This window comes from Acartia tonsa, chromosome 10 (assembly GCF_053477335.1).
Source record: "Acartia tonsa isolate MP-2025a chromosome 10, ASM5347733v1, whole genome shotgun sequence".
In the NCBI taxonomy this organism is placed as follows: Eukaryota; Metazoa; Arthropoda; class Copepoda; order Calanoida; family Acartiidae; genus Acartia; species Acartia tonsa.
The window spans coordinates 16920777-16937150 of NC_137269.1; the positions used below are offsets into that span (position 1 = coordinate 16920777).

The following is a 16374-nucleotide window of genomic DNA, read 5'->3' on the forward strand; positions in this document are numbered from 1 at the left end:
TATGTGCAAGGAGTACATTTCGAATGTACGTCACGATACTACTTAAATAGGGATAGATAACCTTTATTTTCAATAACTTATTTATTTCCACTTAAATATCCGTTGTAGACAACAACTGATTAACCCGAAAAAATATTTATCAAAATTTCGTAATTTTGGCCCTCTAGGGGCGTCTGTCTTAGCAGTTATGCCGACCATTTTATCTGACCCCCAAATACTTATTTTTATTTATTTTGCTTGTTGGTTATGCTTAATTATGATATAAACCCCATTGGACAAAATATGATGATCTGCTTATTTTTTGTTTGAAAGTGACTTTCAATAGAATGAGGATTCTTTAAATTTGATAATTTAAAAAAAAACTCTATATATTCTTTTTGATCATAAAAGTAACAAATAAGTCATATGAATGTAAAATGCCATTTGTCATAAGCTTACAATTTCTGTTGAAATAGTTGATTTTCAAAATTCAACATACCTTAATATTTTGCAGGGTATTGTGCCGTATATGGCTGTGAGCGGCTCTATATGTAGACACACACACACACACACACACACACACACACACACAACACCACTCTTGAAGCAAATGCTTGGGATCCGACTCGAGTTAGTTTTAAACTTTATCTATGCTAGTGAACATCTCCCCCACAGTTGTTTAAAGTACACATTTACAACCACAGTGTACCAATCATATTTACATATAATATAATAATAATAAGGCTCTAAATAAGGGGAGTTACAGCTCTATAATCTTGTCACATATGAACGTAGTGCTACCCATAAGTGGCGGACTTACCCTAGCAACGTACATCGCAGTGAAACATGCAAAGTTATTTAAGATCCTATAAGTGTTAGAAGTGGATAGTGAAAACTAAATTCTTTTGGGCCCCAAATATGGGCAAACCAACACATTTGGCTGTGAGGTGATTATTTTTATAATATTATTATTTAATAATAAAATTATTTATCTTCATATTAAATGAATAGAATTTTATCTGTGTGTGTGTGTGTGTGTGTGTGTGTGTGTGTGTATGCATGAATGTGGGCCCAATGTTGAATGTATGTGTTGACCTGGCCTTGAATTTTGAGACCCCCGCACACCAACACACACACACACACACACACACACACACACACACACACATACTCAAATTTATACCCACATATATAGACTCATATTAATATATCTAGACATAATTTAATTTAAATAGATCCATAAAATTAAATGTAAATAAATTTCAAAATTATATAAACAAAATTATGATTATATCTGTATAGATTCAACTTTGGTATGCCTTTTAGTTATAAACGAAAAATATTGCCATAAAACCATTTCGGAATATCGCTCAATTTAAAAATTTTCATATATGCCAAACAGATATAGGACAATGGAGATAAATTTTTAATTTAGTTTTTCATTCTTTCTTGTCGCCCAAAATATATGTCCTAAGTAGTTCTATTTAAATCCCCGCCAAACAGGATGGCAACCAGAAACCTTATCCAAGCTCCAGCGCATTGCCTGAACCTTGCCTGGCTATCCTGCCCTAACTATTATAAATCTTAACAAACTTAACTTTACCTAACCAGACTAATGTTTTTGATAAAAACAATGGAATTAAAAATGTAGGTAATTGACATTCCAACTTTCAATTTCAAAACTGCTATTGATTATTCTTGCGCATACTAACCAGTGCAGAATTTTTATCGCTACTTTGATTAACCAAAAATAAGCATAGGATGTAAAAATTGTATATAAAAACATATGATGACTTGTTTAAGGAAATGGTAATGTTGATAAGAATTTACTTATGCGCATACAGAAACATATGTTAAGCAGGGAGACAAACAGCTGACTCTCAGAGATGGGTATAAATATTCATAAACATTCAATATTTCGACAATACAGGCTTAAGTTTCTAAAAACTATGTTATATTATCATTTATTTTTTTAGAGCATAAAACTTAATCAGATACCCATAAGTTTATCCAATGAATTTTACATAAAATATGCTTTAAACTTTTTTGCTGCGCATACTTCTGGGCATATTTTTGTTTTCCTAATTTTAAGAAGAATCGTCTCTATTCTAGCTAATTATGACAACACAAAATTTTAATTAAATTCTTAATTTTATAAAATGCATTTTAGCTAATTAGCTTTTAAGCTAAAGTAAATTGTATTTAAGTTTATTAAATAATTTCAATAATTTATAAGCATGCTTTTAGAAATTAATGAGAGAAAAAAGAAATATTATTTAAAACAGGGATTTTTTTATTCAATGCAATGATATAAACTTTCATGGTGTTTTCTGTTTTCTGTGTTGGCGTACCAAACAGATTAAAGGATTTCTAACTAATATCAAGATATTTCTAGTTTTAGGTAATTATTGGGTGGTAATTATTATTTGGGGAAAACCAAAAGTTTTACTATACTAGGACTAAATTTTAACCTACCCTACATAAATTGATACCTTAGTCAAAAAAATGATTAAATTACAACCAAATGAATAAAAGTAAGTGGACGATTATTTTTTGTTTTTGTGGACCTTTGTGACAGTATTACCTCTTTGCGAGATATTTTCCTATTCGAAGGGTAGATTTTTTATTCAAAATCTTTATACTTGATTATTGTTGGGATATAGTTTCACATACAATTCACTCCTGCCATATCAATAAGTATAAAAATTACTTAAGATTTAACATAGATTTGATGATCAGCCTTAAAAATTACTTTTTTCAACAAAATAAACTAGAACATAAAACGACGCTTGTCTATGTTACGAAATGGTCTCCAAAAACAGAAGTTGCTCAATTACAAAGAAAATTTGCAAATCTATACAAATTTTTAGTCCAAGCTTAGTTAAAGTTGAATAAGATGCACTCGTATAATTTTTCTTTCATTTAATTTTACCCTTTAGTCAAATAAAGGATGAGATTTTTAACAATGATTTATCTTTTCTCATAACTAAGGACCTGACGGAAAAGTATTCACTAAATAAAAAAAAAAACGCAAACTTAATGGATCCGAAATTAATTGGTCGGGTTTTATTTTAGAGGTATTTGGCTCATTTATACGATCTTTTAACTATCACAATTCTGCTAAAGAGCTTATGCTACTCAATATTTACGTCGACATTAAGTTATTGATAACTTACCACGCATTATGATTTTTAAAAAAAATCTTTATAAATAACCTTCCTTCTTTGTTTTATAAAATTTTATTTTACCAATTCTAAAAAGTCAATTTTATTTTTATTTTCTCCCAAAAACTTATAGTCTAGTTATAAAAGATATTTTTAAATATCTTTAACAATTGCGTTTAAAGTGATGAAGTTAAAATTTGAACAATTGTTTGTTGGTTATTATTATTTACCATATTTAAGTGTACTGTCAAAAGCCTTGTGAAGGTTGAGCAAGAGTAAGGAAAAGGGATAAATAAATTAGCTGCAAAAATCCAGGAAATTTATCATCTTGTCCTTTAAAAAGTGTTTAAAGCCCGGTAGGAAATAACTTTCCAAAAGAAAGTAATTATATTTTATTTATGAAGTTCATGTGGAACAAAATAAAATTCGAATATACATATGCCTATATACATTTCTGATTTCTTTGTATATTTAATCCATAGAATTATAAATGAAAAACAATTGAATTAAATCCTGTTTTGTTAGTCCCGAAGGCCCAGCCCAACAAAATCAATCCTATGATTTTATTAAACGATTGTCTATAATACGATACGACACCTGCTTTTTTCGGTACAAATCAAAACTGGTTTTATTCCTCGGAAAAACAAGCGGATTTTGGGCCATACAGGAAATGTACTTAAAACATTTCTTAACCCTAAAGTAGTTATATGTACGTATTAGGTAGATCAGTAATTAGGCCGTTTATTGGTCCTCAGAAATTAGGGATAGGGGAAAAGATTAATTCAAATTAGGATTATTAATATTTTATATAAGGAATCTATTGGATAAGACAATGGACAAAAATTGATGTACATCCCCATTGATAATACACAAAATTATCTCTTCTGTAGCGTAAAATTAGTGGTTGGAGCGTTTGAACACGAAACTTAATAAACCTACCAATCAAAAGGTCCCCAAAGTTATAAAGCCAACAAATAAGAAATCTCTCTGATTTTATACAATGCCGATGTAAATATCATGAAAATTAGCATTTGGTAAACATTTGAATAATTTAAGTGTCTTGCCCACTTATATGCAATATATCGACTACAGAAGTAATGGCTACTAATTTATTAATTTACAGATTAAAGCAAGTAATAATAAAACAAACACAACTTTTTGGACCCAATCCTTATCCCATTATCTTAAAGTACGTAGGCCTATTAAATGATCTAATAGCTGAAATATTTATGATAAATTATCTAAACCTTAAAGGTTTATAGGTACAAATTACAGCACACAAAATAATAAACAGGATAGGTAGTTTTTTGGAGAAGAGTGGGGGGGGGGGGAGAATCCGCAAGATACTCATATCCGCATAGTATTTTATATTCGCAAACAGACGCAATAGCAAATACGTAAATGGCCATCGATATATGTATACTATATCGTTTATTTTTTTCTGATTTAAAAAAAAAATATTGTACCATAATATCTATCTATTGACTATTTTTGAAAAATAGAACAAAAACTACCCCAGCAAAAACACAATCACAATGTTTTAAAGGAACTGCAAAACACTCCAGATAACAGATAACAATAAATGTCAATGCCTTTCTTAGAATTAAAATAGAAAAGGTCTCCTTTCCTTTTTCATCCATTAATAGTTTCACCCATCCCACCTGATAAATCGCTGTGCACGCAACTGTTTTAAATATTAATTCTAAAAACGAAAAATATGTACCAGCAATTATAACATTATTTCTTCTCTGTAAAGAATAGTGTGGGTTTGTATAAGGGACAGCGCATAAGAGCAATGTTCTTTGTAAACAAGAAAGATTTAACTATTTTATAGATAGATACGTACGGACATGATCGTGTTATAGAGCGGATGCACCATAAAATATTTATTACAAATGAAAATAAAATATTTGTATAGAAAGGATGTTGTCATTGTTTGAATATAAAATATTGATTTTGCGATCCCTTTTGTGTTTTATATTATTTAACCTTTTTATTATTTTCAAGTTCTATTTTTAGATTTAAAGGTTAGGCTCACAAATTTTGATCAAATTTAAATGTGGCCAACAAAAATTTATCAAACTAAATCAAATTATGTGCCTAATTTTACCGTTTTCTACCGCTATCGCCGTTTGTAACAGTAAATAACGATGAAGGTGGTAAATGGATTTCATTCTCTCTAATTTTAAACAATTTGCTTTGATCGTGTCTTAAACTCATCTCTTATAGTTTTACGCCCACCAACCCCCCCTCCTCCGGAATAGCGATTATTTGGATTCCCCTGGGATTAGGGCTAATGGGAGCGTTGTATTACCCTATGCACCCCGTCAACATTCATATGACAGGAAATATGATTTATTAGACAATTTAGTTTTTGGAGATAAATGATCATAAAATCCATAACTTTTTTATACGTTGGTTGGTCAGTATTGCTAGAAAGTGGGGGAAGTGAAATGTTATCTACTCGGCTACCAATATACTGCTACTGAGATGGGATCGAAGGGGATAAGAGAATGGCAGATAAATTGGTCTACACAAATTTACCCCATCTGTAGATTACAATTAGAGTAAAAACGTTTGAACACTTATTAAACCAACCAATCAAAAATTAACTAGAGCCCCCAAAGTTGTTAAGCCAACGAAAAAGAAAACGTTGTTATAAAACATTGGGTACTAGTGCAATAAACAGCCTATTGTCTCCTCTCTCTCTGGCAACTGAGGATAATTTATAATTTGTAGGAAATGTAATATACTCTACTACTTTTGGATCCATGTTTTTTTGATAATTTGGCTTCTTTTTGCCCCGCTCCTTGAAGACTAGATTGTCCTTGTTGTTAGATGATATGAAAAGTGTACAGTTGAGAACTATCAGATGAGACAAAATATTAATTATACCAAGATAACTTGATCTAGACACAGCTCACAGCAACAGGAACACTTTTTACACAATTTAGTTAAATTAGATTATGCATTAAACAATAAAATTAAGTTTATGTGCTCTTAATTCGCCAGGTATGCAAAAATTTGTTGCCCATGACCAATTTATGTTATTGACAATTTTTATCGTTTTCTTGCCTCAAGATTTTAATCCCTTTTTTTCTTCAAACAGAAAACAGTTTTTTACACAAACAATAAATGAATAAAATTAGTAAATATTTGTTCCTATCCATGAATTTTATCATAAAAGTGCCAATTAGTACCAATTCAGACTTGGGACAGGGACACATATTTTAAATTAAAGATTAAAGTTTGTCTGTTAACAATGAAGATTTTTATGGATTTAGGTAAACTTTTATAATATAGAAAGCAAATTAATAATTTTTTATGTGTTGAAATGTTTGGAGAAAAGTCAGAGAGGGAGGAGAAAGTGACTGTAAATTACACTGGTACCCAAAGTTTTATAACCTCGTTACATATTCATAAGATCAAAAACTTTGGATACTCCTACTGAATTTTGAGGTTAGGTTAGGTTCAAACGATTAGTGTTAAATTTATCATTATTGATGATTTCTATTTATTGTCCATAGTCATATCCATTAATATTTTAAATGTTTTTAAAACTATTCAAATTTAATATTTCGGTACTTGCTTACATGTGGTAGACTGGAGCACCGAACCCCCCCCCCCCCCCCCCCGCTTAGTTTTGACAAAAATAAAAAATAAGGGGGGGGGGTAGTTTTTTAATGTCTGGAAAACGGCAAGGAGGAAAAAAGCACGGCAAGGCAAAGAATTAACCCCCCCCCCCTTAATTTTGAAGAAAATCAAAAATAAGGGGGGGGGGGTAGTTTTTTCACTGTACAACACGCCAGAAAGTTGAGTGAGGTAAATCAAGTAAATCCAGTATGCCAGAGGGGAAACCTTATTACAAGATATTCATGTTTTGGGGCATAATTTCCTTATTTATTGACTGATTTTAGTAATTGATGTATCCCTGAACAGGTAGTCTTAAGGAGAATATATCAGAAGTGTTTTCATGGGGACTGTCCCCATGATTTACCTCACTCAACTTTCTGGCGTGTTGTACAGTGAAAAAACTACCCCCCCCTTATTTTTGATTTTCTTCAAAATTAAGGGGGGGTTAATTCTTTGCTGCCTTGCTTTTTTCCTCCTTGCTGTTTTCCAGACATTAAAAAACTACCCCCCCCCCCCTTATTTTTCATTTTTGTCAAAACTAAACGGGGGTTGGGTTTTCGGTGCTCCGGTCTTCACATGTAAGCAAGCACCAATATTTCCCCCCGACAATACTTGTTTTTAATAAGTTAAAAGTCAAAGTTAAAAATAGCTGAAATGCCTAAATAAAGTAACATAATAAAACAGGACAAACTAGTAGAAAAGGTGACACTGTACTTTGTTCAACATTATATAACAAAATCAACACATACACAATTTACAAATAATTTTTAGCTAAAAGACAAAATAAATGGGTATTTCTAGGGGGGAATGGAAATTGGACAGTAAATTACACCGGTAAACAAAGATTTTTTTCATTCGATGGCTTGAAAAATTTGGGTTTTTGAAAATATTGATTGGTTGGTGAAACTAGCAAGATTCTTGTGTATTTTCAGAACAACTTGGTGATTAATTCTTTTATTACTCGATATGATTTAATGCTCGTTTACTGACTGTCTGTTTCGTAGGCTTTGTTTTGTGGATGTTGTAATCCTTGTTTGATAATCTTTGTAAAATTGCTTTTATGTTAAATACAAACAATTTTGATTTACTGAACATATTAGTAAAGTTTTTAAATTTAATGACCATTAAAAAATAGGATTAGTGTTGGAAGGAAAAAAAAGTTTTGTCACTGTATTGCTTAGCAGTTCTTAATTGTATTATATCATCCACCAAACTGGATATCTATCTATCTATCCTTCTGACTATCTATCTATCTAAGGATATCTAGCTGTAAATTCAGGAATGTGATAGAATTGAAAACTTCCTAGTCAAATATTATTTATATATATATATGTTTGTATACTTTGGCGTGCACAGCAATCCACCAGGGGGGTTTAAAACCATTATGGGTAAAAAACGGGAAGGCAGGATAATATTAGGCGTATCCAAATACATTTGCCGGGGATTGTTATTTTATTAAATACTAGCGGCTTCGCCAATAGAGCCTCTAGAAGCACTTGAGGAGGGGGGAGTTGAATCCCAAAACCCATTTTTTTAATTAAGATTTTTTAAAAATAAAATTTTGTTGAAATCCTAATTTTCAGACAAAATAACCTTCCTACTTTTCTTAAGCTTCAGACGGACAGACATACTACATTTACTTTGTATTATAGATAAAGAAATTCAAATGCTTCAATACTAAATTCATCATAATTTAAAGATATTTACTGAAAAATAAAATACAATTAGGAATGGGTTCTAAAAGAAAAGAGTACATATAAGAAGTATGTATTTCAATATTGAGGCTATGAAAAATCAGTTATCGAACAATATAAGTTACCATCAGCTATTGGCCGTAATCGTCCTTATTTATTTGTGTTTGTCATGCGCTGGGCACCAACTTAACAGTTATTCAAATGACATTGGTCTAGACAGGTTGCGGGAAAGGGATGGTTATTCAATAAAATGTTTTTATTTAAAATAGCTTTTAATGTTTATATCTATCGCCAAAAAATAGGCTTGTTATTGTAATAACATTTTTTTCAAATATCTTACTTTTTCCCTAGCTTAAAAGTTACTTGTTATCAAAAAGGAATTAGATAGACAAAAGATTTTTAAAAAACTAAGGTAAATAATATTGTTTCAAACTGTCGTTAAATAAATAAAGTTCAAATACTTTTTTGACTTCTTATATACAAAAGTTTACAAATTTTATAGGCTCTTCACTGAAATCAAATTCTTAGTGTGGCTTACAGTTTTTTTAAGCCGGTTTGGATTGATTTTTTGGTAGTAAAAATTTATGTTTTTATTACTTATTTAAACAAGCTTTGTTCTATTATGTGCAATTCTTAATGTGAACGTATTTTTGCCCATACATTACATTAAGATATAAGATCTTTAGTGTTTATAATATTGATGTTATTCAACATTACTTGTCAACTGAAGGAACCACCGTTTATTCGATTAACATAAACATTGTTTTTTTTTTCAACCCAGGCGGCGACTTTTAAATATTCCGTCTGTTGAAAAAAAAACAGGGACAATTATTTGCAAAACAATTTTAGGAATGTGTATGGAGTAAATACACAATTTGAAATAAGATATTTTAAACTGATATTCTAGTTTTTGATTGCAAACCATACTTTATCTTTGCTGGACAGAAAGATTGAGGGTGAGGGCAGAACAATAGCTTAAAACCATCCCAATACATAAGTTTAAAAAATAAAAAGACTAAAATTATCCTAGGACCTATGTGAAGCCTAGCTGAAATGCAAAACTTAATCGGTTTAGTCATAGCGTGTTTTTAACGGACAAAAAAAAACTTTATAATAATTTACTTTTATGATTCAAATCTCTGTTTTGGGCTAAGCAATGTTTTGACTTTTTTGGACATACGGCGCACCTATAGTAAATCAGTTAGTCTGTCTTTGGAATGTTATAATGGGTAGGAGAAAAAATTATACAATTCAAAGAAAAGTATAATATCCTAGTCTGCTCTTTGCTTATAATTGTTTGTTTGCACTTTAAAAAGATAAATAATTTAAAACCTTTTTTGCCCAAGAACCAAATGAAAACAAAATGTTTCAGAAGCCCACGAAAAGAAAAGTATTGATCTTTTTGTTTCACATTAATGATGGCTGTATATATGTACTTTTAAGACCTACTTTTTATCCTTAAGACCTTGGGGGCGACAAAAATACTTCTTATCTAATTATTTTGCTGTTTGAGCAGGAGCAAAGAAAGGGATGTAAAAACAAAATGATAGAACATTATAAACAAAGCTTAGAATTAGTAGATTCGCCATGCAATTACAATGGCTATTGTGTCGAAAATATGATATATATGAAAAGTTTCCGTCACATACATAATCTTTCATCAAAAGTGGTTGTGAATGACTTATAGTCGACAACATGATATTCTATGATAGTGTGACTATATTATCATGTTGTTATAAGAACTTCCTCCCTTTTTAGAGGTATAAATAAATTAGGAATCGGTATTTCTGTAAAGACATCCTATAAAAAAAGTAGTAAGGTTTTTTGTCTGAATCTTAAGATCTCAATAACCACTGGTCCAAATAGGTCGTTATCTTCAGGGAAGCTTTATGAAGATCTTTCAGGGGTTTTAAGCTATTTCTTGAACAGGCTAGGGACGAAGCAACTACTAGTTATTAATATAATAAATTATAAATTTTGTTAAGAATTAGAATTGCATATGATATTTAAAACAACAAATTCAAAAGTAGGTTAGAAAAAAAGAAAATTAAAGCTGAAATGATATAGCATATTTAAAATTCTTGTACCTTAATATGACCTAGAATAGTTACCCTCGGCCAAGCTTACAATTAAAGTAAATGTGCTTATACAATTTAGCCAAAATTTAAATAAAGATTCGTCTAGGTACAACTGCTATTATTATTTATTAGAAATTTTGTATGAAATGATGCTATACATCGATAGCTATTCTTTATTTAGACCAAAAGCTTTTCAAAAAAAATGTTATAAAAATGAAATATTTGTGAACATTGTATGGACAATACATATATTGATACCAATCGCAAGAATTCTGTAATAATGGTAAGCAGACTTCTATATGATGGACATAAAAAACATTTACTGAAAGCAAAAATGAGTATTTCATTAAATTATTTTTTTTATCTGACAGCTTTGCCTAGAAACCTGGGCTTAATTTTTTTCTAAGAATCGTAAGATATTTTCTAAAATTACCTGAAAATCACAAACCAATCATCTCAAAACAAAATAAACTTACTTTACTCTTAATATTGCTCAAGTCTTTTTTTACATAAAACTAATGTTTTGTTAAGATGAATTATCTACAAAGCCTTTAAAATATAGAAATTTGTAAGTGCACAAAATATTAAAGTTTCTGTGTAATAATTTATCTGCATAGTATACAAGTAAAATTTCACCCTTAATTAGTGGAATGTCCTGTCGAAAGTATTTTTTCAAATAAAAATTGAACCGTTTATGTGTCCTTCTGTCCAATAACTTATATCCAATCTTTATCTTTAAAATTTTTCTATCAATTACTAAAATGGGATGAAATTCCAGCTTATATACGCCAATCTACTGATTAGTTTCGTCCTCTTAACCCATAAATATCCTTTATTTGGTTTGTATAATGTGTAAGGCCATAGTGTCACAACACGTTTCAGTATTTGCAAATCTATTATTGTACTGTTAAACAGCTGGTTAGATAAAATGGCTTTAAACCTATTTAAAGTGTGTACTTTGAAAGCAAGGTTATGTTTTCATTTCTTAATTTGAACAAGAAAGAAACCTATCCACACCTTGTTTTTAGTAGTGAGTTAAATACAAGTTTTACAAGGTCTTACCAATCTATAATACAAAGTAGCTTGATGTCTGTCCGTCTGTATGTCCGTCCGTCCGTCCGTCCCTTAAGATCTCGGTAACCACTGAACCGATTGGATTCTACTCTTCAGGGAATATACCTAATGGTCCTGAGGTGGTTTTAGGCTCTTTTCAAAAACAAAAAAATCCTCTCGAATTATCTAAAAGTAGTGGTTGCAGTTCCAAAGGTACTTATTTTTTTTTTTAATTACCTCTTGGGGTAAAGCCGCCAGGGGCGAAGCTGCTGGTATATTTATAAGTTATTAACTTTTAAAATACTTAATATATACTAGAACATTTCTGATATAAGCCCAAACATTTCTTAACTTCAAACACTAAGGAGACAAATGTTCATAAGTAGCGCAGCAAGAGTTTCATGATTTGGTTATAGAGTAACCTTGCTACCAAAATGCCATGTACTATTCGCAAATGTTTTCAAGACATAAGATTTGCTTTGCCATATTTGTAGCTAGAATCATTAAATAAACAGACAATTTTTTTTATTATTTGTTTGATAGATTGAAATGATCACATTATATTGACTGGGTATAAGTATTAATAAAATAATATTTAATTAAGTTAAATTATCATTGTATTAGGCATCACTAGATTATATTATGTACAATTTAATCCACGAATATTTTTTATTCTAAAATTTTTGTCTATCCTGAATACTTTATTAATATGTAGTATGCACTCCCCTATCCCTGGTATCTACGCCCTTGACACCTTGCCCTCACACCCACTCCCCCCTTCCTGGTTTTTAATCAGGTGTGGAGGTATAAGCAATGGTGTTAAAAATTATTTTTCTAACAAATTAGCCTTTTTCAAATTTACAGCCAAAAGCATCCAAACACTTAAATTTTGTTAGACATGAAAGTTGTATATCATGGCATTATTTGTTAAGACTGTTTGTTAAGCAATGAATTTTCTCTAATTTTAGATTTTAAGATAGTAATATTAGCTGATGTTTTCTATTATTTAATATATTATAGCATTAGTTAATTTTATAGATTTATTTCTCGTATTCATTCGAATCCGGTGGATAAGAACCAGTTCTCATCCATACGAAAAAACTAAGTCTAGCATCGTATTATATCCAGCTTTCTACGAATATAAAAATGTACAATACATATACAAATGTTTTAATCTTATAATTGTATATTCTAAATCCGCGGAAAGCTGTCTATAATACGATGCAAGAAATAACTATTAATTAACTTATAACTATATTTCTGTTTGTATTGGAAAAGAAAACCATGAATTTCTTACCTCCCTCTGTTATAAATAGGCCCAATCATAGCCTTCCCTATCTATCATATACAACTTTAATAGGCCTTGATTACCCCATATGTATGAATATATGTATTTGTGTATGCCCTCAAATGTAGGCCTGAACTAACAATAATAACTAAGTATGTTTATACAAAATAACATGATTAATCATTTCAAAATATATTCATTTAAAATCTATAATCCAGCTCTTTATAAAGTTTTTGCTGTCTTTTCTGTGTCCTTTTGTAAACATAATTTTATGAAATAGTATTTCTTGTTGATTAATTTTGTGTGAACACTATTAGCTATAAAGAAATTGGTTTTCCCGATTGTCCTTATAATGTTAACACCCTATGAATGTGTGGTAGATTAGGATAAAACCACTGTACTAAATTCTACTATTGCTTTTTAATTGTCCTTTTACTTTTTTTATGTGTTTCTTTTTTTAGAATTAAAGAATCTATCAAGATTTCTTTTCCAATAAGGATATAAAGACAAATTACGTGCAATCAAAGGCGATAGTTGTCTATATCATCATAAACATTTATTTATAAGTTTTTGATGTAAATATTTTTAATTTGTTCGTGTGTGAACCTACGACGTGTTGAAACTAAATAACTAAATGGATTTTAAAGTGTCATGCAAATCTACTCGTGGTTATGTAAATATGTATATATGTACATTTTGGTGCGGGTTAGACTGTCCCGGATTTTATTTAATTTTATTTAACTTACTTTTTTACATGATGTCTACAGTGTGTATGTTTGCTGAGATCTCGTAAATGGCTGTATCGATCTTTCAAAATATAAGTTTTAGTGAAGGCTGTATGTAACACTAAAAATGAATTCATCAACACAAGAACATTTTTCATTTGCTTTTCAATACAATTAACATACCTAATTTAACCTAACCTAATTTCTTTATTCTTTTTTAGGTAAGTGCAGTTATGTGATTTAAATTCTATTTTATTTTACAAGATGTATCATAAAAAAAGGATAAAGGATTGTTTTTTTTTTTTTTTAAGGGTTAAACAACGAGATTTGAGGAGGGGATGGTGGGGGATAATTAATGGTCTAGCTACTAAGCTAAAATTGGGACACTGTCAGTTTTTATAGTAATGGAGTTACTAAACTTGAGACAGTCTAATTTTCATTTTCATTTACATTGCATTGTAGGTGTTGACATTGTGTGTTTTCTTTTTAAAAAGATACACAATAGGCAGATACACAGGGATAGGCCATCAAAGATGAATTGTTAATACCACCCCCTCCCCCGGCCCCCCTCTCCACATATGCCTTTTTTACCTTTCGCTTTAAGTTATGCATTTGTTGCTAACAACCTCTGGAGAAAGATTAATTTGCCTCTTCCATAAAAAAAATCATAGTGTAGAAAACTAATTATCAAAATGGCAAAGTATATTTTCTTGAAATTTAATCCAACAATTTTCATAAAGAAACATAGCCTTGATTATTATAACATTATCATCCTTGTTGAAGTGAATTATTGAATGATTTTTAAGTGTACTGTTTGATATTAAGATTGATTGATTTTAAGTTTCCTAGATTTTTTAAAAAGTTAGTTACTCTTTAAGTTAACCACAACAACAAAATTACAAAATTAAAATGAAAATTAGTTGTCTTGATTTTGGAATTTAATATTTATTGTACGTATTATTCTTAAATTCAAAAATACTTTTTTTTATTGTTTTAGTTCTATATATCTATCTTTTTTCATAAGGGCTTGCATGCAGCAGTATACAGAAAATTGGAATTTTTTTTTTCATTTTTAAATTTGATGTTATTGAAGTAATTTTAATAACAATTTGATATAATATTTTGTGAGGTTTTGATATACTTTTTGATATTTGAATGATTAATTTTTTTGATTTTTCTTCTCCCTGAAGTTTGAGAAATAATAAGACGTGCTATGACCTTGGATTCTTACATTACTCCCATACACACACAAACAAAAAGACTGACATGCAGACAAACGAACAAACCGACAGACAGACAGTAATTTTATTTAGTGGGAAACTAGCTTACACTAATGCTCTGCACACGAATACTGAATCACACAAATAAACAGACAGACAAACATACTTGTCATATGTACTATGACTACATGAAGCCACAAACAAATAGTTTTATGAAACTATATTGACAGGGAAAAATATCTTCAAAAAATAACATAAACAGTGTAAGATTTAGAAAATGAAAAAAGTTTTAAAATAGGCTTTTCTGCTGTGCATTTTTATGTGCATTTTTATTTATTTAAGTTTATGAAAGCTTTAGATAATTCCATTTTTTTATAATTAACTTTCGAGGAAGCAGTTTCCTAAAATTCACGTTTAACAATTTGCATAAATCGAGGATTTTTATTAATGTATTTTAGCACAAGTGAAGCTTTAATGATTTTTAACATGTGACATGTATGTTAAAGAGCGTAGCTACTAGTATATGAATTAGTCCGTCCGATAGTAATCACAAATTACTATAAGGGATCAGACTATCGAATGGACGATCAATTAATATTCATTCTCAATGATAATAAACAAAGTTTCCCCTTATGTAGATTTAAATTTTTGGTTTGGAACAAATCAAAATTTTAAAAAACATTTTCAGAGCGAACAAATAATATAACGTGGTTAAAAACATTGGGAACCAGTGTAATTTACAGTCTTATATCCCACCTCACAGCCATTAATTCCACATGTCTTAGTCCATCCAAAATATAATGTTTTATGTTACTGTTCTGCTATTTGTGGACTTGATTGTCCTTGTTGGCTTTTTTATATAATTTAGTACTAATTTTGGTCATGCTTCTAGTTTTTATGAAAGAATTATAAATTCTATGTTAAATAATTTCATTCAAAAAGGTCTTTTAAATGTGTTCTTTTAATAAATATATTTAGTTGTAGTTTCATATTTTTATGTGTTATTTAAACGATTTGTAGAAAGGTATCGTTATATTATTTTGATTTCGTTGAACTTCAACTTATCATTATATAAAATTATATGATACCAAAGTATGATAAACACGCTCTCTCATTTGCTGGCTAAACACTTTTTGTAATTTCATTGCATCCTGATTGGTTAATTCAAAGTAGGAAAAAAACCTGAATATAAATATTTTTTCGTCTATTTGCACCGATGGGTTTCTTCTCCTTTACAGTGTAGCTTCTCAAAGATCCTGTGAAGGTATATCACTTTTTCCTTTTAAAAGTAGAATTTAAATTGGAGGGATCAACTTCCTCCCCTTCCCCTCAGGTGCTCCTAGAGGCATAAAGGGTCGTTAAATTAAGAAGAGAAGCTTCCTTTTAATCAGAGTTAAGCAAATAATAATTAAATTCCCATACTATATTTCACTTGCGACACCATATAGCCTACGGATATGCTGCTATAAACCGCCATTTTGCAAATTATCTTTCTTGTTTTTTCTTCTTTTTAAAAATATTGATCATCATAAAATGTATA

General features: G+C 29.9%; 1 protein-coding gene across 1 annotated transcript in view; it reads left to right on the forward strand.

The window, feature by feature from the left end:
- The first annotated feature begins 637 nt into the window (after positions 1-637).
- Positions 638-16374, forward strand: part of LOC145329551 (uncharacterized) — a 151614-nt gene continuing 135877 nt past the window's right edge. The window contains exon 1 of the mRNA XM_080173823.1: positions 638-926. Coding sequence (XP_080029949.1) covers positions 898-926 — 29 coding nt within the window. The 5' untranslated portion in view covers positions 638-897. The remainder of the gene's footprint in view (positions 927-16374) is intronic.